The following is a 26,011-nucleotide window of genomic DNA, read 5'->3' as shown; positions in this document are numbered from 1 at the left end:
GAGGGACTTTTTGAGCTCCATTTAGAACTATTTCATTTCTTTACTTTTTGTCAAGGCCATTAAGGAATCAAGTACAGAAATCAGCAAACTCTGTGGCTCACTAATATAATGTGAATATTCATTATGATATGAAATATATACACTTATGTTTCTAACATATATGTATATGTGCGTATATATGTAGTAGATATATAGTCTTCTATGACTGTCAAAGCTGTTATGATTACACTCAAGTAAAATGCTATTTTTGTGAAATCAAACTGAAGATATTATCAGTCTATATTCATCATGTACTTTTTTTAGAGGTGGGGGAGGGGCAGTGGGAGAGGGAGAAAGAGAGTCTTAAGCAAAGCTCCACCGCCCCCAGCGTGGAGCCCGGCATGGGGCTTGATCTCAAGACCGTAAGATTATGACCTGAGCCAAAATCAAGAGTCAGACGCTTAACTAACTGAGCCACCCAGGCAACCCCCTCACCATGTACTTCTTTAGAGAATAGCCACATTAAGATGCTATTTGAAAATTAAAATATAATTTGAAAATAAAAAGCAACTTTCCTTACAGTAACAATAAAGAGGTTTTTAAATATTAAGCCCAGAATTGTACCTTCTTTCATGCTCTATGCATCAAAAAGAAAGATACAATTTCCATCAATATGAAGAAAGCAGAGGAATGTTACTGTTGTTTCATGTTATATATCAGCTATAAATCATCAAAAACTGAAATAAACTGGGAGTTAGTCATGACAGCGATCGACTCTATTTTATTTATCTCACATCATGTTTAGTTCAACACCATACTTGAGGTTTTTACTTTTGCACTTGCATTTTTGCATTTCCATTTGCATTTTTTTACTTTTGTAGTTTGTGCATGAAAAAGGTTCTACTTTACCTTTCATCAAACTCTATGTTGAAGATATACATTTAACATTTTTTTATTGTTTTTGTCTTCAAATAAAGACAGCTGCTTCAGAGACATTTGAAAAGGCAAAGGGGAAGCAGCCTGGGTGGCTCAGTCAGTTAAGCATCTGCTTTTGGCTCAGGTCATGATCCTAGGGTCCTGGGATTAAGCCCCGTGTCAGGCTTCCTGCTCAGGGGGGAGCCTGCTCCTCTCTCGCTGTGCTCTCGCTTGCTCTCTCTCTCTTTCTCTCTCGCTCTCATATAAATAAATCTTTGAAAAGGCAAACCGGGAAGGGAGATGCAAAATGATTGCATCTGGCGTACATAATTAATGAAATTCATTTATAGTGAGTGTGGAGGAAAAAATGATACCAATTTATCAGTTAGATTATTTCATAGGGAAAAACTCTGCTCAAAAAAAAAAAAAAAAAAAAGAAAGATCAAAAGGTGACGAAATTACAGGAATACAAAATGAAGGCCAGGCACTGAGAAAGACCCAATGGAGAGTGATGAGCATTGAGAAAGTTGAAACACATCCACAGGTGAACACAGCCACATCCACACAGGTGAAAATGCTAATGATGCAGCAGGAGAGACCTCTTTCAGTTCTAAGGAACTGAAGCAGAATTATCATACACCAAAATGGAATGTGTGAATATGCATACTTGAGTAGAGCAGAGATGTATACCATAGCTCTATGAAGTATCAAGTTTTATATATAGAAATTTAGATAATACAAGATATCTGTGGTGTTGGTATCGATGTCAGAGTGGAGGTGGGGCACAAACCATTCTTAACACTTTCTGTCCTTCCAGTGAATAAGTATACTGGGTACAGACTGCAGATGTTCACTGATAGGGTTAACACCTGCAAGTTTGTATTTCTGTTAAAATATAAATGACAGCAAGTGGAAATCCTTTGGTTACTGCATAACTAAAATGTTACAAGGGCTACTCCTGGAGAGAGACAAATCAAAAAAACAGACTCTTAACTATAGAGAACTAACTGATGGTTACCAGAGGGGAGGTTGGATGGGGGAATGGGGGAAATAAGTGAAAGGGTTAAGAGTACACTTAACGGTGATGAGCACTGAGTAATGTATCGAATTGTTGAATCGCTATATTACACAACAGAGATTAATATAATACTTATGTTAACTACACTAGAATTAAAATTTAAAAACCTTAAAAAATGAAAAACAATTAAAGTAATGAGACTTTCAAGCTTTTTATAAGACATGGGGGGGGGAAGGCTGCTCCTAAACCTGGACAGGAAGGGAACAGGAAAACAATTCACATTTACTGATAAGACATAGCACTTTTCCAAAGTGTTCAAATATATAAGTCTATCAAGCATTCATGAATTTGTTAACTTACTAGGGAATGAGAAAAAGCAAGTGAAGTAGAATTGGAAAGTTATTCTTAGATCTTTATATTTTTGGTTTATTTTAATATTTCTTTTAGTGAGTATTATAGTAGTGGTGATTATTGTAAAGAAAATTAAAAATAGAGAAAACTATTCTAATTTAAACTTAATTACCTGCCTAGATATTCATTATTTAGATTTTGATACATTTCCTTCTAATCTTTTTTATGCATATAATTTTTAATAGGATTATACTACGTTTTCAGTTATTTCTGTTAATGACAAGGTATAAAGTTCATACACATAACTTTTGGAAAAAAACTTATTTTTGTCTAAGCGGAAATTCTGTTCTATCAAGATTCTGAATGAATAAAAGTTTTTATGATTTTATTTTTATAAGATACTTTAATTTGGGTCCACAAAACTGTGCTTTATGTTCTATGATTGAGAAACAGATGGTTGGAACAATGAAGTGGTATAAGAATCATCCTGGACATACTACACACTAGGAAAATATGAATTAGAAAGAGGAAGTAAGAAACCACATTATTAGTTATATATTTGTCATTCTACTGCTAGGTGGAAAACTATATTGCAAATATAATTACTACTTGAGATAATTATGTGTTATTGGTAATTCTACTGCTATTTGGAAAAATACCTTCAAATATGATTATGCATTGAAATATCTCACATCCAGAATGTGAAACTACTTCCTTCTGTTTTTCAAAATGACTGTCCCATACAATGTAGCTAAGTTAAAAATTAAATCACAAACATGATGGTTTCTAAGTGGTACCTGTGATGACAAACAAATGTTCAGAGGCCCTGTAGATAGATGAATCTTGAACATCTGTCCCGAGAAGTTTTAATTAAAACCCTAAAGCCAGTTAGTCTGTCTTTTGCTCCCATTGTCCTGCAGTTCATCCCCACCTCCCTTACCCAACTTAGTGAAGTTTCACCAACTTTACTTGTATAGTATCTCTTGTTCTCTTCCTCCATTCTCCCAACTATTAGTCTGGTTCTTGTTCTTACTACTATTGATTTTGACTATTATAATATTCCCTTCTTTTTCTTTCAGATCTTTGAGGTAACAGAGCCAGATTAATCTCACTAATGCTCTTACTTTCTTACTCAAATTTTTTAGTGAGTTCCCATTCCAACTGAATACACTTAAAGCTATTTATGTGTGTGCCTGTGTGTGTGTGTGTGTGTGTGTATTGTGCCAACACACTTACTTGCCCGTTCAGAAGAATTTATATGCAGAAGCATATTTCTCATTCATTCAGTGCTTTCTTGGTTATCTGTAAAAATTACCTGTTCTGTCAATGATCCATGGCAACTTGAGAATTCCTTTGATGTAAGGCTCCGCCAGATAAGATTAATGAGTGGACAAAAAATGGTTGAGAGTGAGGTTACAAGGATTCAGAGACTTAGCAATCACAAAGAAGTGCTATCACAAAATCAATTTGAATTAAGAATCTCTGCCACATGCATAAAAGAAAAAGACTGAACAGTTATAATGATTTTTCTGGTAGTTCTGTTATGATGTAAAGTCCAAAAGCCATACTCTGTATCTGACCAAATAGATTTCTTTGGTTATATCTAAACAGAAAGCAAATCAGTGTATATTATCTGTCCTTTTGTTTTCCTGTCCCATCAGTCAATGCATGCAGCTGATAACTTTAAGAATATCTCCTTAGGAGTATCTCTAGTTAAAAAAAAAAAAAAAGAAGTATCTCTAGTTTAATTTTATCAATTTTACAAACAAGCCAAAAAGATCTCAAGGCTGACATAAAATGACTGTGACATGGGTGAGAATGTAGAGAAAATCGTTACATCGGTGTCCTCATTCAACATTTATTATCTATTTATTCACCTGTATGTCACCAAAATTGTAAGGTAGGATCTGAAAAGATAAATACTACGGGGGGAAATTGATTCTTTCACCCAGAAGTTAGATTGTACTCTGAGCTCACTAACAGAGTAAGGACAAAGCAGCAAAGTAATGGTTAACAGGGGAGGGATTATCCCGGAAGGGCAGAATCCATCTTTAGGTCTCTTCTGACTTGGCGGATTTGGACAGTTTGAGTGGATCCTACGACTAATGAGAAAGATCTCTTCCGTGGTTGGGTACACGTGGGGCTAGGACTCTTGGGGCTATCCATGTTAGGACGCGGGAGAGAAATCTGATATACTCCAAGATCCCAAAGAAACTTTGCAGAAAGTCCTCAAAGAGGACCTGGCCCCTCATGAGACTGAATCCATAGGCTATGCAGGACAGACGAGTCCCTGTGAGAATCTTTGAACCCAGTCAGTGTTTAAACTCCTGGCATCAAGAGGGTCAAACCATCACCAGAGGTGACGGCAGCTGCAGGAAGAGAAATTCAGACGGAATCTTCCCAAGCCATTGCAGCTCACACAACCAAAATACCTATAAATTCAAGTAAGAACTGGCCTCCCTGCTTCCGTTATTGGCGCAGCAAGGTGATCATTGTCTTTCTCCACTGTTTTCCATCTGTGTGAAGAAAATGTGGCTGATGAGTTGCAACTTTATATCAGCTCCAGGATCAAGTCAGCAGCCAGGGACACTGTTATGTCATTGTCTTTGTGGTTGATCATTCCCTACAGCTCTGTGCAGACGGTCTGAGGTTTTGAACAAGTCAGTGATGACAAATTAGGGCATGAAATTAAACTCAGGAGGTCATGCTATGTACCAAGTTTTTCCAGGTTGAAGATATTCCTTTCAGAAAACAAAACACTTTAAAAAATCACTTGTGTGTGAAGAACTGTCACTCACCTGTGGATGTCAAAAAGATTGTCTAACAGATTCAGAATGACCGATCTTATGATTCCAAAAATTGTATTAGCTATCCACAGAATATTTTTATTCTTATGTCATAATTGTATTTTTAATTAGAGTTTTCAAGATCTTCTTAATCTCAGGCTGAATGGTAGGTAGCTTAAAGAAAATTTGAGAAATCTGATTTGTAAGTTTCCTTTAATTCCAAAAATGTATGCTGATTCCACATCAGTAAGAGTTGGTGGAAACATTTGATAGTAAGAATAATATTAAATAGTGTCCATCTTCTCTGCTTATTAAGTAAGAGTTACTTCTCCTTTCTATTTGCTTGACTTCCTCTGATGCTCAGATAGGATATAAAATTGGTTCACCTCAGTCTGGTTCCTCAAATGCAAATTAAAGAGTGCATGGTATATGTAAGGATCATACACTTCTCACTTTCATTGTAAGTGAATTTTCCAGAAACATAAACACAACACTGGTACTGGGTAACAAGTTCTGAGAATTGCCAAATCATCTCGCTAAGCTATCTCTTTTGATCTCTGCTCCATACATGTTTAAATAATAGCATTCCCAGTCCATTTCTGGTCCAGTAATTAGCTATCTTTACCCTGACTTTTTAACACTCTTCTCACTTAAATTACTCTTAGCATCATACTGTACAAAGAAAATCCTACCCCCCCAAAATTAATAAACCTAGAATTTATCTAGTTCCTAATACCAGAACTTAAATAGATGAAATAATTAACAAACAACAAAGACCAGATCTGTGTAGTATAGGATTTAAGAGCAATGAAATCTCAAGAAATGGAGGGAGCGTTGTAGGGAAAGAAGCTCTAGAGCCTGTTTCATTAAGGGTGTGAGTCTTAGAATAGCTTAAATTTAGATGAGGTATTATCAAGAGAGGGCAGATATCACAGGTACGAGATCATATTTGAGGAAATTCCCAGAGGCAGATATTCCCAGAGTGCAATAGGTTGAGGAAATAACCATCTCAACATTGATTGAAAAAATATTATTTAACCTTTATCGATCACTTAATTTAATCTTAATAAACAATCCTATGAAGTGTAGACACTACTATCTTCTTACTTTATTGATAAGAACTTGAAAACACAAGAGATTAAGTTATTTAACAGACATCGATAGGCAGAACCATGATTCTAATGCTGATTGTACTTTTAACTACCACACCAGTGTTTCCCAACATTCTTCACATCATGACACGTGTAGAACATGATAACATTTCTAAATCAATGAGGGTTAATGGACAATACAGCCAGTACCCTTTACCTAGCCTCCAGGCTGATAGAAATCAAGATCTTGGCATGAGGGGAACTGATCTGTGGCAAAACCCACAGCTTATCAGGTGGCAAATGTTGTTTACCATGGTATATATCTGTATGTTGGGAAGTAGTGCGAAATACAGCAGGAGAGGTAAGATAAATAAAAATTATGAAAAGTCATATGAAAGCCAGGTGAAGTCATTTGGGATTCTATTTGACTGATGATAGAGTTCTTGAAGAGTAACAGTATTTTAAGAACCTCTGAATAACTGTGTTTTGAGAATGATTTGAAAAGAGCAACATCTTAAAGACAGTTCATGTACCTGTTGGCCAGTCAAAACTACTAGGAGATGGTAGTAAGAATGAGAAGAAAGAAGATGCGGAAACTGAGTCTCAAGTATATGGAGGCTCCAAGATAAAGGGAAGCTGAGAATGGGATACTTATGGAATGGCATCTTGGGGAAGAAAAGCTAGTTTAAGAGACGGTGAGATGTAGGAAGCTTTAAGTGGGAAACCCCATTAATGGAGTTAGAGAACTAGCTGAAGTTTCTTGCTATCAGAGAGGCAGAGGTTGGTTTTGGAGATAAGTGTTTTAAAAACCACAAGCCTAGGAGTAATGCTGGAAGTTGAAGTACAAAACTACTCCCAAGACAAGCAGAGGGGAAATGTGACAAAGAAATAGTGGCAGGAGGGAGGGAGTAGAAATCAGTCTGTGGGAAAGAAAAAATAATAGAATTGCAACATTAGAAAAGAACTTTGAGGTCATGTTTTTAATTACCCTTGCATGAGCTCCTTTTACACTATGCCTGCCATATAAATACCCTACTTATATCTGAGTACTTTCAATGATGGGAAATTTGCACTGTCCTGGGGGTAACACACTTCCATCATTGGAAAGCTCTGGGTGTGTGATGTGTGTTTATTTTAGGGAAATTTTGTTTCCTTTAACTTCTATTCATTGGATCTAGCTGTGGAACAGAACAAGATCAGCTACCATTTCATGCAACAGTTTTTCACATATCATAAACACAGCTGTCACGTAATTTCCCCTTCCTTTGCTTTTTTCTCTCCCCTCCAAAATGTGAAATATGGTAGTCAGTAGTTCTCTGTATTTGTCCCAAAATTACTGCACTCATATTTTATTTTTTATTTTTATAATTGATGTATTAACTATATTAGTTTCAGATGTACAACAATGATTTGATATCTGTATGTATTGTGAAATGATCACAATAAGTCTAGTTAACATCCTATGCTCATATTTTAAACGGTTGTCCCTTTGACCTATAATATTTGAATTCATGGAAGAGACTTAGCCCATGAATTCAGATCTTTTGAATTCTATATTATTTCCCTGTTATCTCTCACCATGATATCTCACCTACCAAATCTCACCTGTCATTTCTTACCTTCCCAGGCTCCAAAATCCTGACATCTTTGGTCTGTTCTCCATAAGTAGTCACTGTTTGATCCCTACAATCATCTTATAGTGCCCTTCTAATTCCACTTTTCCCAACTTTAAGGCTAGTAGTCACAAAAGCTACAAGGGGAAAAGTTTCAAGAAGGAGGGGTTAGTCTACAATAAAAAAAGAAAAAATCAGGAAAAATGAAGACTAGGAAAGGTTTTCAAACCTGACTGTAAGGAGGGTGTTGGGGCCTTAGCAGAAAACTAGTCTCAGTGGTGAGGTAGATATCCCTTTCTTATATCCACCAGTTCTTTGAGGTCCTACAACTGAAATGCACACATGAAAAATTGAGTTTGCTTTTATAAAAACATGTAATGCATTGCATTTATTAACTAGCAGCAATTTTTGTTGATTTTATTGATCACATATATATTGGCAATAATACCTTTGGGATAGTATTTACATTTTGTAATATTTTCTCATATATCCTATTTGGGCCATACAATAGCCATGTAACATTTCAAAGATGTGAAAACCGACTGTCTGAAAACTTATCTGAGGCCACCCAATATAGAGATCTGAATATACTCCCTCACCTAGCTTTCCTTGAGACTTGTCTAACTTGACCAATGTGGGGATTCAAAAGTGTCAGTAGCTAACTCCCCTGAATGGAGTCAGAATTCATGACCTTGGCCTTACAAGCATTGGCTCTAACCAACTTACCAAAGTAGCCTTTAAAAACAATTAGTGCAAGACTGTCGAATCACAGACCTGTACCTCTGAAACAAATAATACACTGTATGTTTAAAAAAAAAAAAAAGGAAGAAGATAGCAGGAGGGGAAGAATGAAGGGGGGGAATCGGAGGGGGAGACAAACCTGAGAGACGATGGACTCTGAGAAACAAACTGAGGGTTCTCGAGGGGAGGGGGTGGGGGATGGGTTAGCCTGGTGATGGGTATTAAAGAGGGCACGTTCCGCGTGGAGCACTGGGTGTTCTACGCAAACAATGAATCATGGAACACCACATCAAAAACGAATGATGTACTGTATGGTGATTAACATAACAGAATCAAAAAAAAAAAAAAGAGAGAAAAAAACCAGGCAATTGGTCCCAGTACAGCAAAAACAATGGCGTAGGTAAACAAAATTAATAGGACTAGTAGTATCTTATCATCCCATGATAAAAATTAACAAATATTTGCCTATAACGTGCCAGGTACTGCACTTTTTCATCTCCTTTAATCCTCATGACACCATAAGAGGTATTTTTAACCTCATTCACACATGAGTAAACTGAGAACGTCTCCAGTTTACTGGAGCAGAAAGCAAGCATGTGAGCCAGGATTTGGTTTGTTTGTGAATCTCAAACACCAAATAATTTCACATTTAAATTTTTTTTCCTGTGACAGTAGGGGGAAAAAAGGACAACAAAAAGGCTACGGAGTCATCCATGAGGGATATGAGTATGCTACACCTAGACAGCCTTTGTCCCATTTCGTCCCACTTTCAACATCTATTCTTCACCATTGTTGTAATTTCCAGTCTCTCAAACCCGTCCTCTCCCCATGATACATTAACCACAAGATGGCTTCACTCGCCTCCCAGCTCGGAGTCTAGACCTTATGACCAACTGTTTTCACAGTGTTCTTTGATGCATCAGAATCTTCACTCCTTTGTCCTTCTCATTTCTGACTTAAGTGATCTCACGATGCCTTAGATTGTGCTACCAGCTGTAGGCTTGCGCTCTGAGCGCTGAGCGCTGCTGACTCAAGGCAGTGTTAACAGCGTCCACTGTAAATTTGTGCTGTCTAATCTCACCAGGTCTCACCAGGGACCTCACCATGGTTCTAATATTCTAATATTCTAATATTCATGCTTGGATAATTTCCCATCACATGCTCCAAGTGGCTTTGCTAATTACTGACAGCCTTTCCAATACCTTAACCCCATGCCTCCCTGCCTTCTGTGGAGCAGACACATGGTCTGCTGTATTTCGCAAGATAAGAAGCCCCCTCCCCAGACCCAGCTCCTGCAATTCTCATGTCTCCTTCACTTACCCTTTTCCCTCTACATCTTGCTCACAGGAAAAAAGCATCTGTTTACCTCCCATGTATTTTTCCACCTGTCCAAAGATACTCCTCTGCTAAGTTCCTTTCCTCATACTTTCTTGATTTCTCAAGAGCCTTCATTTAACAGTGGGGCATTCTCTCGCCTATTTATTTTTTAAATTCACCTCTCTGTGGCACCTTCAGTTCTGCTTATGAACAAGCCCAGCTTTTCCCTGTTAAAAATAAAATGAAATGGAAATTAAAAATAAAATTGTCTCTAATCTGCTATTCTTTCACTGCTATGCTATTATTTCTCAAAAGGAAAGAGAAATTATATCTGTTCACTCATTTACTTGAGCATTAACTTCTCATCCACTTTCAGTATGGTTTCCACCCACATGGATTCTAATCATTTTTAGGTTAGGAAAGTTAATTCTGAGAATGAATGCCAAACTCCACAGCACGAGAATTAGTTTTGAGTAAAGATTAACATCCAAATTAAGCCATCACAAACATAGCTGTATCCATAATTATTGTGCTTAAAGATTATTTAGTTGGAGATGGGTATGGAGAAAAATGCAGGCACAAAAGTGAGGAAATAGATCAGAAAGATTTGCCAAGAGAAAAGGGGAAAAAAATGGGGTGCCTGACTGGCTCAGTCAATAGAATGTGCGACTGTTGATCTCAGGATTGTGAGTTCAAGCCCCGCATTGGGCATAGAACCTACTTTTTAAAAAAATGGGAAAGGCAAGGCAAGGCAAGGCAAGGCAAGGCAAGGGGGAAAATGGCATGGAATATGGGAAGAAAGAGTTAAGAGGCTGTCTGAAAATTATAGGAATGACTGCCTTTAGGAGTTACATATCATAAGTGGACTTTGTTGCCACAGCTAACATGGATAACAAGCAAGGTCCTGGACATCTCTATGCATTCTGCAGACTGAGAGTCTCCCGTCTCCTCCCCAGCATCACAATATTGTTTCAGATTCTTAATATCTGGATTATTATAGTAGTTGTCCAAAAGGGGTATCTACTTCCAGATTCTGTTCTCTCCTTCTCAATTCACACTACATGCTGATACTGTTGTCTGATTTTCTTTGCATATAACAGGACTAAGAAAATGTGAATGAATGAATAAATGAATGAAAAAAATCCCAAAATTACATAATCACTATGACCCTCACAAAGATTTCTTTCTAGTGATAAATTACTAAAAGAAAAAAAACTTATGTAGAAAAAATATATTCTACCAGAGCCAAGAAGCCTTGACAAGGGAGGGGTGGGGAGCAGTGGAGGTCATTTTAAGATACATAAGTCCAAGACCAAACCAAACAAAAACCTATTTTTGTTAAAACTCAAACATTAAGGAAAGGACTTTAAGTATGTGCACACATGCACACACATATACACACACAAAATTTCCAGAATTTAATTTGCCTAATACTATTTGGTGGCCTGCTTTTCACTTTTCACTAGAAAGCTTGAAGTTATATGGAAGTAGAAGTTTATTCAATTCATAAATGGTGAAAGTCTCAATATATACTGAGTAGACTATAAGAAGCCAGTTAAAAGAGTAAAATGTCAAAAAATTTGTGAATTCAGCTTGTTCTTGTCAGTAGGTGATAAACACCAATGTCAATCACCAATAATTTTATAGAATCACTCAGTTCCCAAGCCTCAATTTTCCATAAGGTAAAAATGCATTGAAATTACAAATATTTTACAATGCAATTTTATTATTAAAATCATTTTCTCTACACAATTATTCTGTTGGAAAAAAACATGTATATTTTTATTACTGTGTTTTCATTTATCATTCAGCAATTGTGGGTAGTGTGAAATATATCAGCTTAAGAATTGTTTAATTCTTTTCATAATGGCATCATCACATTATTTTTTATTTCTAGTAGATATTTGAAGTTGTTATTTAACTCTTAAGTTCATGTAGAACAATCTCAACATGATTCGAAAAAGACTCTTGGGGTCCAACTCAAGTTGGATAATTTAGAAAAAAATTCAAAATGCTAAAATCATGTAAAAATAAATCTTGTGAAATGGGGATGAAAATGAACCAAGCTTTTGATTTTCCCTTTGGGAAATAACCGTAATTTTATGAAGAAATGAAATTGCTGGTGGTGTTTCAGGTAACAGTTTTAGCATAAATTTTTAAAAATGAATCTGTAAGATATAGGAAGTTGGACTACGATCAGTAAACTGTTCAGGTCAGGCTGAACCCAGTAATCAACAAGGTCTTTGTTTAAATCTGCTTATGAATAAATTACTTTTTTCATGTCAATAAAAAAAAAAAAATCAGAGCCTCAGAATCATCTTGAAGCTGTGCAGCATTTGATGTGATCTTTTTTTAGTAATAATTATCAGATGGCATTAATTGCAACTTTTTCTTTTTCAATTGAGAAGTATTGCCACTCTCCTTGCAGACTGTTCATGGATCAGCAGGTTTCAGTGACAGGCCAGGAAGGACTTTTGTTTTTATTGTGCACTTCTCTGTGTAACCTTTGTTTTATTGTTGTTGGTAATAGTCATATATTGTCTTTAACTCGGAATCACCATTTTTTTTAAGATTTGTTTTCTTATTTGAGGGGGGAGGCGCCACTCACAATGTGAGGGGAGTGGTGGGGGGAGGGACAGAGGGAGAGAGAGAATCACAAGCAGACTCCCCGCTGAAAGCAGAGCCAGAGGTGGGGCCAACCTCAGGACCCTGAGATCATGACCCCAGATGAAACCAAGAGTCAGACACTTAACTGACTAAGCCACCCAGGCACCCCAGAATCACCGTATTTAAGGCGAGGGTAAGCAAATATTTCCTGTAAAGAGGCAGGTAGTAAATATGTTAGTCTCTGTGACCATATGGTCTTTGCAGCAACTCTCAATTCTGCAGTTACAGTGCAAACACAGCTCTAAACAATACATAAACAAATGTGCATGGGGCTGTTTCAATAAAACGTATTTACGAAAACATGCCACAGTAAGAATTGGGCCATAGTTTGCTGACTCCTAACCTAAAGGAGTACTCTTTGTGTAGAGGCAGAGAGATTAGAGATTCAAGGACATAAGAAATATCAACCCCTCAGGCTGTATAAATCATAAGGTTTCAATGGCTCCAAAAATAAATATTACAACCAAATGAAGTGCTACAGAAACCCAGATTTGCTTTCTCTGGTTGCTCTTATAATAAGTCATAGTTTGTTGATGAAACAATTCTTCTATTCAACAAACATCTACTGAACATCTATCAGGAGTCCAATTCTCTATTGGTAACAAGTGTGATACAAAGTACACTAAGCCCAGATTCCTAGGACCTACACATTATTTGGCGAGAGGAGATACTCTGGACTTTCATATTAGAATATGAATAGACTAGAATATGAACAATCGAATTCAGATAATTTTTAGTTTTTCCCCACCACGCCAGCCTTTTATATGTGGTCTTACATCTAACACTACTACTTCCTACCTCAGTCCAGGAGGGAAGAAGGACTCTGCTTTTGAACTTCCCTGTGCCCTCATCTCATCATATACACCCTAAGGACTTTAGAAGTCAGCGCTCCTTTCTGATTATATTATTTTTACTTAAGAAAAAGAGATTCAAAATACTGGTGTACTGTGTCATACTTCTTTATTTTGAGGTTAGGGAAGGGCTTGGTTTCAATTCCTGTATCTTACTGCAGTAACAATTAGAGCATTTCATTTCCCCTGAGGAGACAGCTAAGATAGACAAATATGTTTTAAAAAATCCATTCTTTAAAACTCATGCTTCTGGAGGATAGGGCATATAGACCTAAAAGGAAAGAGCAACAATTCAAACATTCTTTAAGCCTGCTACTACAACTCAACTCACAAAAGAAATTTTATAGATAATTTTTTTGAAATACGCCATTCATACTTCTCAAGATTTCAAAAAATATTTCCAATCAAATTTATTAACAACTTCTAACAGCTAGGCAAATCACAAGAATTACTGAAGTGCTAAGAATTGAATTCATTATCTTGAGTTATGAAAATCTTATCTAATGAGGAAAGCAAATTCTTTCTTAAAATTTGTAAATGAGAATAATGAAGATTTCATAGACCACAGTCTATGACATTTGAATTCATAGTTATTCAGTAAAGTAGTTGAACTCTGAATTCTTTGGATGATGTAATAATTAACATTTTAAAAAATAGAATTTACTGTACTTGAACAACTTTATGAAATCAGTTATCTTTGTAACTTTTAAACAATGATGATTATTGACAGTTTGGGCCATTTGTTGTGACCAAATATGTGTGCGTCTTCCTAGGAAAATGTAGTATTTCCAACCTGAAATTTTCAATATTCACTTTATTCTTGTTAAAGAACATGTTAAAGGGGCGCCTGGGTGGCTCAGTTGGTTAAGCGGCTGCCTTCGGCTCAGGCCACGATCCTGGGGTCCCGGGATCGAGTCCCGCATCGGGCTCCCTGCTCGGCGGGGAGTCTGCTTCGCCCTCTGACCCTCCCCCCCCTCATGCGATCTCTCTCTCTCAAATAAATAAATAAATAAATAAAATTAAAAAAAAGAACATGTTAAAATTTTTCATAATTCTTCCACATTGGTAGGATATAATAGGTACTAAATTATACACCATGCTTCTATAAAACTGTCATCACAATAAAACGATAACATTATCAGATTCAAACATTCCTTACAATGCCTATAAATCGCAACTTTTATATATGAATCAAGCTTATGCTTATAGACACTGACCTAGTAAACAGATTAAGCTGCGGATATGGCTCAATAGTTGTGCTGTTAAGGGCGCCTGAGTGGCTCAGTTGGTTAAGCGGCTGCCTTCGGCTCAGGTCATGATCCTGGAGTCCCAGGATCGAGTCCCGCATCGGGCTCCCTGCTCAGCAGGGAGTCTGCTTCTCCCTCTGACTCTCCCCCCTCTCATGCTCTCTCTATCTCATTGTCTCTCTCAAATAAATAAATAAAATCTTCTAAAAAAAAATAGTTGTGCTGTTAAAATCGCATTAGTAGAGGAATGAAATGATAGTACATTTTTGAGGTACCAGTGTCTAACAGCTAATCACATGAATGTAAGTAGCAAGTGGAAGAAAATTATACTGAGCCTAGATTCCGTTCTAGATCAAGTTGGAGTGAAATGTGCATGCTTTCTAATTCTTAGGTTGCAGTTTCTGATGCAGTCTGGTATGAGCCAGGAAGGAAATCTACAGGTGAGAAATGTCCTCTGGGAGATCTCATCCTGACTGCTGTGTCCTTCCCCAGGATCTGTCACTGTGAAGGAGATGAAGAGAGCCCCCTCATCACACCCTGTCGCTGCACAGGCACCCTGCGCTTTGTCCACCAGTCCTGCCTCCACCAGTGGATCAAGAGCTCAGACACGCGCTGCTGTGAGCTCTGCAAGTATGACTTCATAATGGAGACTAAGCTCAAACCCCTCCGGAAGGTATGGTATCTGCAGGAATTGGTTTGAAAGAGAGCACTTGCAATGCAGGCATGTTTTAAAAATCCATTTCTTTCCCCAGTAGAATTTGGTAACATGCTAATATCCATGAAGAGTACGTGCCTTGTGTTGGGCTCAATATGTAAAAGAGCCAAGTGTTTGCAAATAATCCTTCATCTCCATTTTATGTTCTAGGGCCTCTGATTTTTATATCATTCTTCAAAATCAAAAAAAGGATGTGTGTGTGTGTGTGTATGATGTATGTGTTGATCATATACATCATCAATACATATATATATGTATTGATACTTATATATATGCAAAATAAATATGCTTGTAATTTGGTGTGAGAACATTATACTTACTGAGGTCAGTTCCCCGGAAGATTAGGATAATAGATTACATTAAATAATATGAACTCATCTAATTTCCTGAAAATCGGGCATTACGTAATAGAAGAGAATGTGTTCTTCTATAAGGTGTGAACTCTTTTTTGGGTTTGCCTTTATTTGAGAATTTGGTGTGATAATTCATAGAAATTAGAGTAGATAGAAAAAGTATTCTTTTCCATATTGTGCATCAAGCTGTAAGAGAGAGGAAAGTATATTTTTAACTACAAGCTTGATCTTCAAATTCCTCACTTATATTTTTCTAAAGAATGAAGGTAAGAATATGAGTCAAATATAGTTAGCATCGCACTCAAAGGGAGCAAAGATAACTTGTGAAGGATACAAATGAAAACAATGAACTTTATGTAATTCATGCCCTGTAGCTGGGGCCCTGGATTTTAGCATGTAACTTAGCTTTTTACCTAACTGCAGCCTTACATATACGGATGCCTCAATTTCCAAAGGAGAGTATGGAGACAGCAATTTAAATAATGATTCGGCCTAGAGCTGCTTTTTCATTTAAATTAAGTGCAAAGCAAAAGTGGATGAAAAGAACATTGCTTAGAAATAAGCACAATGAGCTCCAGGATGAGGAGAGATGTAAAGCAAACAAGAATATTCCAATAGGAATCTGATGGGTTGCTGGCCACTGCAATTCTTCGTTAATTCTGTAAATCATGGAGAGGGAGAATAGCATTCCTTGCTTTCACACAGCCTTGATTTTGAAAGTGTGCAAATGGTTTATAGATGTCAGAACTGATGTACAAAACGCCTTTGGGCTATGCATTGTTTTTTCTTAACATACGTCTTTTCTGTAACTTGAGTGACAAAAGGTGACGCTCTGTTCCTCTGGGTCCCAGAGCAATCAATGCCAGAAATAGAAATGGGCCGTTACTCTCTGCCCTTTGCTTCATCCACTGCACAGATGCTGTGTGATGTCTGGAGTAGCTAAATAACACATTGCGCTCTGTGATTCTGTAAATTTCTCTTCGTGCCCCTCAGGGACCTACAAATTGTTTCACAGTGTCTGTATATTTCTCCATGGGTTTTTTTTTTTTTTTTTTCAACTTCCATCTATATAAAAATGTTCATTTCAACTTTGTCGAATGTAATACTTCAGTTTGAGAGCAACAGTCTAGGATAATAAAATATTCAGATTTTCTCTTCTCCCTACTATCTATCCCTCCCCCATTTTTGTATAATAAGCAATACATGATGCTGTATGGAACTTGAAGTCTTATTCAACCTTCCGCTTTTGTGGAATCATCCCTTATAGACTACTTTGATCCTTTCTCAGTATTCCATCCCTGATAATTTATGACCCTATCATGAAATCGTTTCTTCTCAACTAACCTATTTATAAACCAGAGAAAGGCAGTGAATATGTCTATCTTTTTTAATCTTCTTAATAATGAATATGTTGTGACAACTTTGTGGGCACCTACTAGCTATCGATTAATGAAATACCCTACTTTCTTTTTAAAAAACATTTCTTTTGTCATAAATATTGATGAAAGACAGCATCTCAACATCCGTCATTTTTAATAGCATTTCTATATCTACAGAGGATGTTAGAATCTAATCCAGAGGTTGCTTCCTGACAGCCCACAGATGTGTTTTATTTGACCCGCAGGGCTTAACATTTGAAACAGTTGCCAGCAATTAGATATGTGCGTATTTCATGTAAATCCCACATATTTGTATTTGTTTGAAAATCACAGTATCTAGCTCTATTGGAACCACATTCCCATAGGACAACATCGAAGGGGTAGCTAGGTGGACCTAAGTGGTGACTAGCGCCTGTAAAAGGCTGTTTGCTTTCAAGTGCTCCACATTTCTCAGCCCTCCCTCCGTCTCTGATCCTGAGACCTTGTGCCATCCCCACTCATCTGAATGCCTTTGTCGCTCCAGAGTAGGGATCTGAATTTTCAACTCCTGGTCTAACACATGAGTCCTGGACACAAGAAACATGCATTCTGTCCCTGCCTCTATGACTTATAGGTTTTAAAAACCTAGAAAAAGTATTCCAAACTTTTACTTTCTCCTTGAAAACTATGGGGCATTGGCATAATACTTAAATGGCAGTATCCAAAATGACTTCAGATTCTGAGGTGACACGAACTATACAGATACGAGGTGTTTGTAAACTGTTTTAGATGGCTTATTTTGATGGCACTAAGATTCATCAACAGTTTTGTTTTGATAGTTTTTAATTGGTCATTACAAATGACAGGTATAGCAATGCTTAGAATATATACGAAGAACATCCCATTAATTGCTCTCAACTCAGTAATTCCATTATAGTTTATAACGTTCTAAAGACCAACCTCATGAAACAATTAATTTAGCTAATCATTCTGAATTTCTACCATTAGCCAATACAGGCAGGGGATTCTGTTTAGATGAAATGGCTTCTTAAAGTGGAAAGTTGCAAATCTTCATGTTCTGACGAACCTCGGGGCTTAATAATCCCTAAGGAGATCAGTAAAAGCTTACTTCATTAATCGCTACTATTACTACACCAAAATCTTCAGTTGGTAAATTCATCAAGTACCCTAATGTCTCCAGAAGAAAAATCTTTAAAATTTAAATAAAATCAAGGGCTTCTTTGAAAAAAAACAATTTCATCACCTTTAAGCCAGCAGCTCACACCTACTTTTATAACACTCAATAAAAGCCCCATGAGTTACACAGGGTCAGAAATAATTCTTAGGATCCAGAAAGTCAAAATGATAAAAATATACAAAGCAGTACAATTTGGAAATACATACAGTATCAGTTAGGAAGCATAAAATCTTCTCCTGTTCTGAAGCTGAAGAATTGCATGAGGTTCAGATTTGAGTCTGAATGGGAGAGACCAGCTGCTGGATATGAAGCTAAGCTTATGAGGACAGCAAATGGTACCGACAACTTTATGCTCTCCCCTAAATTATTTCTTTATATAGTTCTTCATATGCAAACCATTTGACAAATATATAATACAAAATATTGAGCTCTATGCATCCTTTTGTTCCTTGTCTCAGTTTTAAATGAGACAGTGAATCAATTACCTTGGCTTTGGTAATGATTAGATTGAACCATATGCACTTGTCATTTTGTAGATCAAAGCAGTTGAATATTGGAACGTTCATAAAATTTAAGTTCTGTGTGAATTTATTAAACCAAATAAAAAGGAATAATCATTTTTGGTATTTCTATACTTCCACCATAATGACTTCCAATGCTTTAGTTGAAATATCTATTTTAAAAAAAAATGAAGAACTGTATTTGACAAATGCTATGTTAATTCCTTCCTTTCCCCTTAATTTGATGTAACATTTGTCTTTCAGAAGAGCCAGTGCAAGTTACCGTAGCAGGCCTACTGCCCAAAGGTTATTATTGATTCTCCACTAATCTGGAGATCTTGCAGTTCATAGTCTTAAAATTGGATAGGACAGAGAATGTGGTCAGATTCCTAGCTAGGGTCTGCTGGGTACCCCATTTGAATAACGCTGCCTCATCATACATAAGAAAATTCAAAATGCTTCATTTACTTACCATTCTGGAGAATTTGCAATTTTACTAATACAACCGTCATATACTGAATTTTAACTATGTGCCAGATATTTAGAATATATCGATTAACTTTTATCTTCATTACAACCCCATTTCATGTAGGCACGTGAAGCCTATTTTACAGATGAGGAAAATGAGACACAGTCCCAAACTTACTTAATATCACACACCCCAGAGCTCCCTGATTCTAGAGTTTGTGCCCATTGTGCAGTGCCACGCTGGCGCAAGTGGCTGACAGTCTCTCTTTAATCACCAAAACTTCAGTTTTAATTTAGACCATTTCTAATGGAAATCTTTCAAAATAAATCTTTCTGAAATAAAAATTTTTCTAAAATCTTTCTTCCTAAACATGGATGTTTTACCCAATGTATTTTCTTAGTACTTAGTTACATCACTATGTATACATCACTCATTTTGCAGGTTGAAAAACATTACTTCATTAATGTTACCAGCACTGAGAGCTGTTTATCTTTGTTAACTTTCAAAATAAAATTCTCAGTTATTTTACCAGCAAGAATGGGTTTAATCAGGAATAGCAGAGAATTGCAGTTTGGGTCAAGCAAGCTACAGCAAAACCATAGGCAAGTCCAGAGAACAAAGGAGAGGAATGCTCTTTTGTAGATGAAAAGGGGAGGTCCAGAGGGTTATTATAAAGAAAAACGAATAATACATTGCATGTTAAAAAAAAGAAGAAGAAGAAGATAGCAGTAAGGGAAAAATGAAGGGGGGGGAATTGGAGGGGGAGAGGAACCATGGGGGACTATGGACTCTGAGAAACAAACTGAGGGTTCTAGAGGGGAGGGGGGGGGGGGGGAGGGGTTAGCCTGGTGATGGGTATTAAAGAGGGCACATACTGCATGGAGCACTGGGTGTTATATGCAAACAATGAATCATGGAACACTACATCAAAAACTAATGATGTAATGTATGGTGATGAACATAACATAAAAAAAAAAGAATGAGTTCGCTGGAGTAAACTTGGAGTTCAAAGTATAGTGGCTTTTCATTGGCGGATTTGTGACTGTCTCTCATTGGCTGAGCTCCTGCGGGTTGGGGAGGTGGAGCACAAAGAAAAACCATTTTTCCATCTGCTGAGGTATAAAGTAGCTAAAGTAGTATCACTTGCAAGGTCCCTCTCTTCCTATTGGTATCTGCAGTTGATAATCCTAGTAGGGTGTGAGAGCTACCCGCTTCTGGTCTCCTGACTTCATTTTAAACAAGATTTTCTTTTATTAATTTTCACATCTTTGTTCTGCATCTGCCAACCTGCTGTGTTTTGAAAGCCCTTTGTAGGGGCAGGAAAGTTTTCCCTTCTTCTGTTTTAAGTCCTTTGGCTGGTCTGATAATTCAATCAGCGTAAGACAGATTAACAGTAGAAAAACAAACAAAAGTTTAATAGCATGTATACATGAGAGAGACCCCGGAAAACCAAATAACTCACCGAAATGGCCGAAGCCATCACCGTAAAAACCATCTTCGGCTAAAGACAAAAGAAGACCTTTGGGGAAAGGAGACCAGCTATGGGAGGTTACCAGGAAAAACGGTATACAAGGGTAAGGTTGTTAAGCAGATTTAAGTTGTCATCTGCATTGATAAGAGTTCTAGAGATTGCCTCTTCCAGGTACAGCAAGGGAGACATCCTTTCAAATGGAGATTTTCCTCATAAATGTGAATGTCTCTTACAAAACAGTAACTTTTGTTGGATTTTTAGAGCTTTTCCACATCTGCTTGTTTTTAAAATAACCAGGTTAAAATAATCAACGTGCCAAAGAGGCGTATTTTGAGATGGCAAAATCTTGCACCTTTTATCTGTTTTTGTTGTTTTCATCTTCCCCACTCTCAGAATCTGCTGCCAGGTCTCTGTTCCTTCAGGAGCCCTTATTCAAATTTCGCATAGCTACTGCTTTTCTGCTGTAAACAACGACAAAAATCAAGAGTTATAAATAAAATTAGGTCTATAAAAGGCCCAGTTCTAGATGAACTTCTGCAACATTCTCTTTTGATCATTGGCAAGAGTTTTAGTGAGTACGAACATTTTGGCTTCCAAGATTCTCAGACCTCTCTTTGGCATCCTTCTTAATTCTCAGTTTTATTTGGAATTACATAAAAAAAAAAAAAAGCCCTCAGCAAATACGGTTTTGATGTCTCCAGGATGTTTCGCTAGAATCAGAGTCCAGTTCTGGGGAGTAGGTTTGCTGGGTCATTTCTTCAGAAATACGTAAACTTGGAGACAATGAAAATCTCTGCTCTAGTATAAGGCTAGATAAAGCTTTCTTCATACTTGCAAAAAATATCCATACTCATCATTTGCGATGCCTATTGGCTCTGTCATCTTGCTGCGTTTCAGCTCCATTATAATATGAGCTCCAAGTGCAGTCGAAGTGATTTAGAACACTCTTACAAAATTATTTTGTTTTCAAAATCACACTTTCCTAATGAACCAGGTAAGCTTTTACCAACAAATTTCTCCATCCAGAGGTGGTGTTGTCTGCAGCCAACACTTCCCTTGCTTCTCGCAGCTTCTTTCCATGAGAAGGAGGAGCCAACAGGCTAGTCAGCTGATAGCAGTGGGAAGGGGAAGGATAAGTAAACCAAAAAATAACAAAAAGATCATTAAAAGAAAAGCATTTCAACTCAATTGGACCATTATCTTTTCTACTAAAGTCTTTTTGTTTTGTTTTGAGGGTTTTGGGGGTTTTATTTGTATTTGTTTTCTTGCTTTACCACACTCATGTCTGTGGGGCATCTGGACTGGATGGGGGCCGTGGAGCAGGTGGTGAAGGAATCCGCTCGAGGCGGGACAGAAGAGATGAAAGTGTATTGAATGGACCCCGCCAGGGAACAGCGGGCAGGACAGCAGAGGAGAGACTTGTCTGCCCCGAGGCGGGAGTGAGGGCCACTGTTACAGGGCAGAGTGAGGGAGTATGGGGACGCAGGGAATTTTCTTTTTGGGTAATCTCAGGAACTGTGTCTGGTTGTAACTGGTCAGTTAGGGTCTATGGCTGTTTCACGGTGGGTTGCTTAATGAGCCTGCTTGCATCAGCTTGGTAGTCACTGTGGGCCCTTTTGCCTTGCTCAAGTTTCTATTGCTCAAGCCTGTTGCCTAAAAGCAGTGTCTACCATGCTCTCAGGACCGAATTGATATTTCAGTTAAAATAGTATTAAATGTGAGTAGAGAGCAATGCCAACATGTCTAACATCAAATGATTATGAGATGGAAAATACAAGTGTCTCATGCTTTTTCTAATAGATACTTGGGATTTATCATATGGCCTCAACCTTTTGTCTTTTTAGAGAATACTAGTAGTTGATTACTCTTTAAAAATCCAAAAGCAAGCAGACTGTAGTCAACTGGGATCTGTATTATAGAATAATTTGTTCAAAATAGAAATATTCTTCTCTAGGTGGCAGAAGAGCTTATTCATGTGTGAAGCTTCCATCCTTAAACACAGTCCTCTTCTCGAGGCAGATGTGAACTCCACCCAGTGGCAAACTGTGTTCCAAATGATCGTTCTAAGAAAGCTCCCGTCATGCCCAGTTCACTCATTCACTCAACTCACTGTACCATCTACTATGGGCCAGTTGTGTTCAGTAGTGAACCAGATAGGAAAAAACCCTGCTCCCAGACTGCATCCACTGCAGGAAAGACGGGAAAAGATGGATTACTTACATTATTTTGTAATAAATTTGAAAGGCATGGTAATCAGTGGATGGCGGTGTGGGGATTGAGAATTTTCTGTAACTCCAGAGGGAACGGGAAAGGTAATTCAAAGAGAGCAAGCCATCAAATGTTTGGTCTTAACATGTGAGACTGTCCATATAAAAGAATTTCTTTTTGTACAGCAACTACAAGTACATAGCAGAATGACTTTCCTTTTGTTATCCGTGCTTCACATAACCTAGGCAAATCAAGAAGATATTACTTAGCAATTGTATATCCAGGACATTGGGCAAAGAGAACTAGGAATATAGAACAGGATTTGACAGAGGGTGTCAGAGAGGAGACTTAACCAATTCTTGAATAATCGTTGTTGGCTGGAACATTTCTCTTCAGCACTTCCTTATTAGTATATCCAATTATATATTACTTCAGTTCTGTTTCTCTCTTTGAAAATTACTGCTTGAAGAACATAACCTCACTTGCTTGGTAAGAATGTCACCTTGTGTTACTATTCTAAATATGAAAAGAAACATTTAACTTTCATTAGATTTGCTATTGAAGTCTTTAACAGGATACAGTTCCATCCTTGTGAAAATACATTTTTATTACAACAAGGACAAGGGACGCAGGAAATGGAACTTCTTTTATATACTTTGTATTTGGATATTTGAAACATAAACTATGGTTGAAATGAGGGAATGGGTATTACAATGATCCATATGGAAAGCATAAAAGCATCCAATTAGAATGTGCAGACACACGCACGTGCACATACGCGCGTGCGTGCACGTGCACACATGCACACACACGTGTACACACACACACAGTTACAAATAAAGATTTCCCCAAAGGATCATCTTATGACTGAGTTTTTTTTAATGAGGAAGAAGTTATATTTGTGTTTCATTTTAAGTTTTCTTAAGATGGCATAACAATTGAGTTTTAAATTACTCCCATATTTAAATTTTCCTCCAGCTAAAGATTGTTCTCTCTCAGCTGGGATTATTTCTTAATTCATTTATCCAGTTTCTCAAATCTTGGCATAAAATCTAAGAAAAATTTTCTCCTAAATTTTTGGTTTAATTTTTTTAATTAAGGCACAAGGAAATCAACATGGTTTTTTCAAAAGCAAATATTTTAGACCAAATCAAGTTGCTTTTCTTTAGCATTGACAAGTAAGAGAAAAATGAGGAAGACTGACACGATCTGTCTGGAAATGATGGTGTCTGTCCCTGCTGCCCAAGCCTCAACATGCTTGTGTGATATTATCCACATTTTAATAAGATAGGTGTCTGAAAGATTTCATTCCAAAGAGACCTACTCCCTCACAAGCCAGCTCCTTTCCAATTTTCTATTTTTCTCTACCATTGAGTAGCTCCTCTTCTTTTGTTTCCCACATGGTTATGACACCCACTGCCTGGTCATACCAGTGCAATTATCTCGCATAGGAATGATTTGCCCCGAATTAGGCAAATTTACCCACTCAGCCACAGGTATAGCAGAACCGGCCCTGTGAAATGTATAGCATGGAATATTCCAGAAGGTAGGGAAAGCAGGACAGGAGGCAGAGAAATTAAGCAATCCACGCTCTGTTCTTTTGCCCATTTCCTTTGGTAAAGAAGTGAGTGATGAGCAGAGAGAGGCCAGCTGTGTTACTCTAACAGAGGTCCCTCCACATGGAAACATGAAGCAAAGAAAAACAAGAGAGAGAACCCTAACACAGAGAATCCAAAGCACAGAGAACCCCAAAATCTAGGAATCATAACTATTTTTAAATTCTCTCTTCACTGAAATAAAAGGAAAGTGCTAAGTTAAAAAGAACAAACCATTTAAACAGAAAGAAAGAAAGAAAGAAAGAAAGAAAGAAAGAAAGAAAGAAAGAAAGAAAGAAAGAAAGAAAGAAAGAAAGAAAAAGAAAGAAAGAAAGAAAGAAAGAAAGAAAGAAAGAAAGAAAGAAAGAAAGAAAGAAAGAAAGAAAGAAAGAAAGAAAGAAAGAAAGAAAGAAAGAAAGAAAGAAAGAAAGAAAGAAAGAAAGAAAGAAAAAGAAAGAAAGAAAGAAATAGTGTTGGGCTAAGAGTCAGAGGTCAGATTTCAACTCTGGTTCTGAAGCTTAATCCCTCTGAGACTTGCCTCAGTTTCGCCATCTGTAGAACAAGGACTGGATGAGATTATCTTTGAAGTTTCTTCTAACTCAAAATTCTGTGATTTTGTGAAAAACAAAGTGAGCAATCCACTTATTTAAAAGGAAAGAAAGAAAGAAACCTTATATTCAAGTGAATTTTAAGTGTTCAGAAGGAAAAGAAAAACAGGCATAGAGAGAATTCTTCACAGCCACAGTAGCTTAGGTTGTGTTCCCTGGTGGCCTGGGGAGACTGTCTCCCCAGGCCTGAGGCCAAGGCCAGCCCCACCCCACATTGTCCCTGGAGGTTCTTAGTCTCATCACCATAAAGAATTCCAGGAGATGCAAGTGTTGGGTATTCATCCTTTCTGAAGGCTAAGTAATATTCCATTGTATACATGGACCACATCTTTATCCATTCGTCTGTTGAAGGGCATCTTGGCTCTTTCCACAGTTTGGCTATTGCGGACATTGCTGCTATGAACATTGAGGTGCATATGGCCCTTCTTTTCACTACATCTGTGTCTTTGGAGTAAATACCCAGGAGTGCAATTGCTGGGTCATAGGGTAGCTCTATTTTTAACTTTCTGAGGAACCTCCATACTGTTTTCCAGAGTGGCTGTACCAGCTTGCATTCCCACCAACAGTGTAAGAAGTTTCCCCTTTCTCCACAACCTCTCCAACATTTGTTGTATCTTGCCTTGTCAATTTTTGCCATTCTAAGTGGTGTAAGGTGGTATCTCAATGTGGTTTTGATTTGAATTTCCCTGATTGCTAATGATATTGAACATTTTTTCATGTGTCTGTCAGCCATTTGTATGTCTTCTCTGGAGAATTGTCTGTTCATGCCTTCTGCCCATTTTTTGACTTGATTATTTGTTTTTAGGGTGTTGAGTTTGAGAAGTTCTTTATAGATCTTGGATACCAGTGCTTTATTTATAGTGTCCTTTGCAAAAATCTTCTCCCATTCCGTGGGTTGTCTCTTTGTTTTGTTGACTGTTTCCTTTGCTGTGCAGAAGCTCTTTTTCTTGATGAAGTCCC

At 37.4% G+C, this 26,011-nt stretch overlaps 1 protein-coding gene and 1 long non-coding RNA gene across 5 annotated transcripts in view; one reads left to right on the top strand and one right to left on the bottom strand.

Annotated features, from left to right (window-relative positions):
• MARCHF1 (membrane associated ring-CH-type finger 1) overlaps window positions 1-26,011 on the top strand; it is an 848,690-nt gene that overhangs the window by 777,211 nt on the left and 45,468 nt on the right. For all 4 annotated transcript variants that reach the window (XM_027598174.2, XM_027598175.2, XM_035726038.1 and 1 more), the window contains one exon: window positions 15,069-15,249. In XM_027598174.2, coding sequence (XP_027453975.2) covers window positions 15,069-15,249 — 181 coding nt within the window. The remainder of the gene's footprint in view (window positions 1-15,068; window positions 15,250-26,011) is intronic.
• The window catches only part of LOC113924396, a 191,578-nt gene that overhangs the window by 148,575 nt on the left and 16,992 nt on the right, over window positions 1-26,011 (bottom strand). The window lies entirely within an intron of this gene.

This window comes from Zalophus californianus, chromosome 2 (genome assembly GCF_009762305.2).
Source record: "Zalophus californianus isolate mZalCal1 chromosome 2, mZalCal1.pri.v2, whole genome shotgun sequence".
Taxonomy (NCBI): Eukaryota; Metazoa; Chordata; class Mammalia; order Carnivora; family Otariidae; genus Zalophus; species Zalophus californianus.
This window is presented reverse-complemented; position numbering and strand designations above follow the sequence as displayed.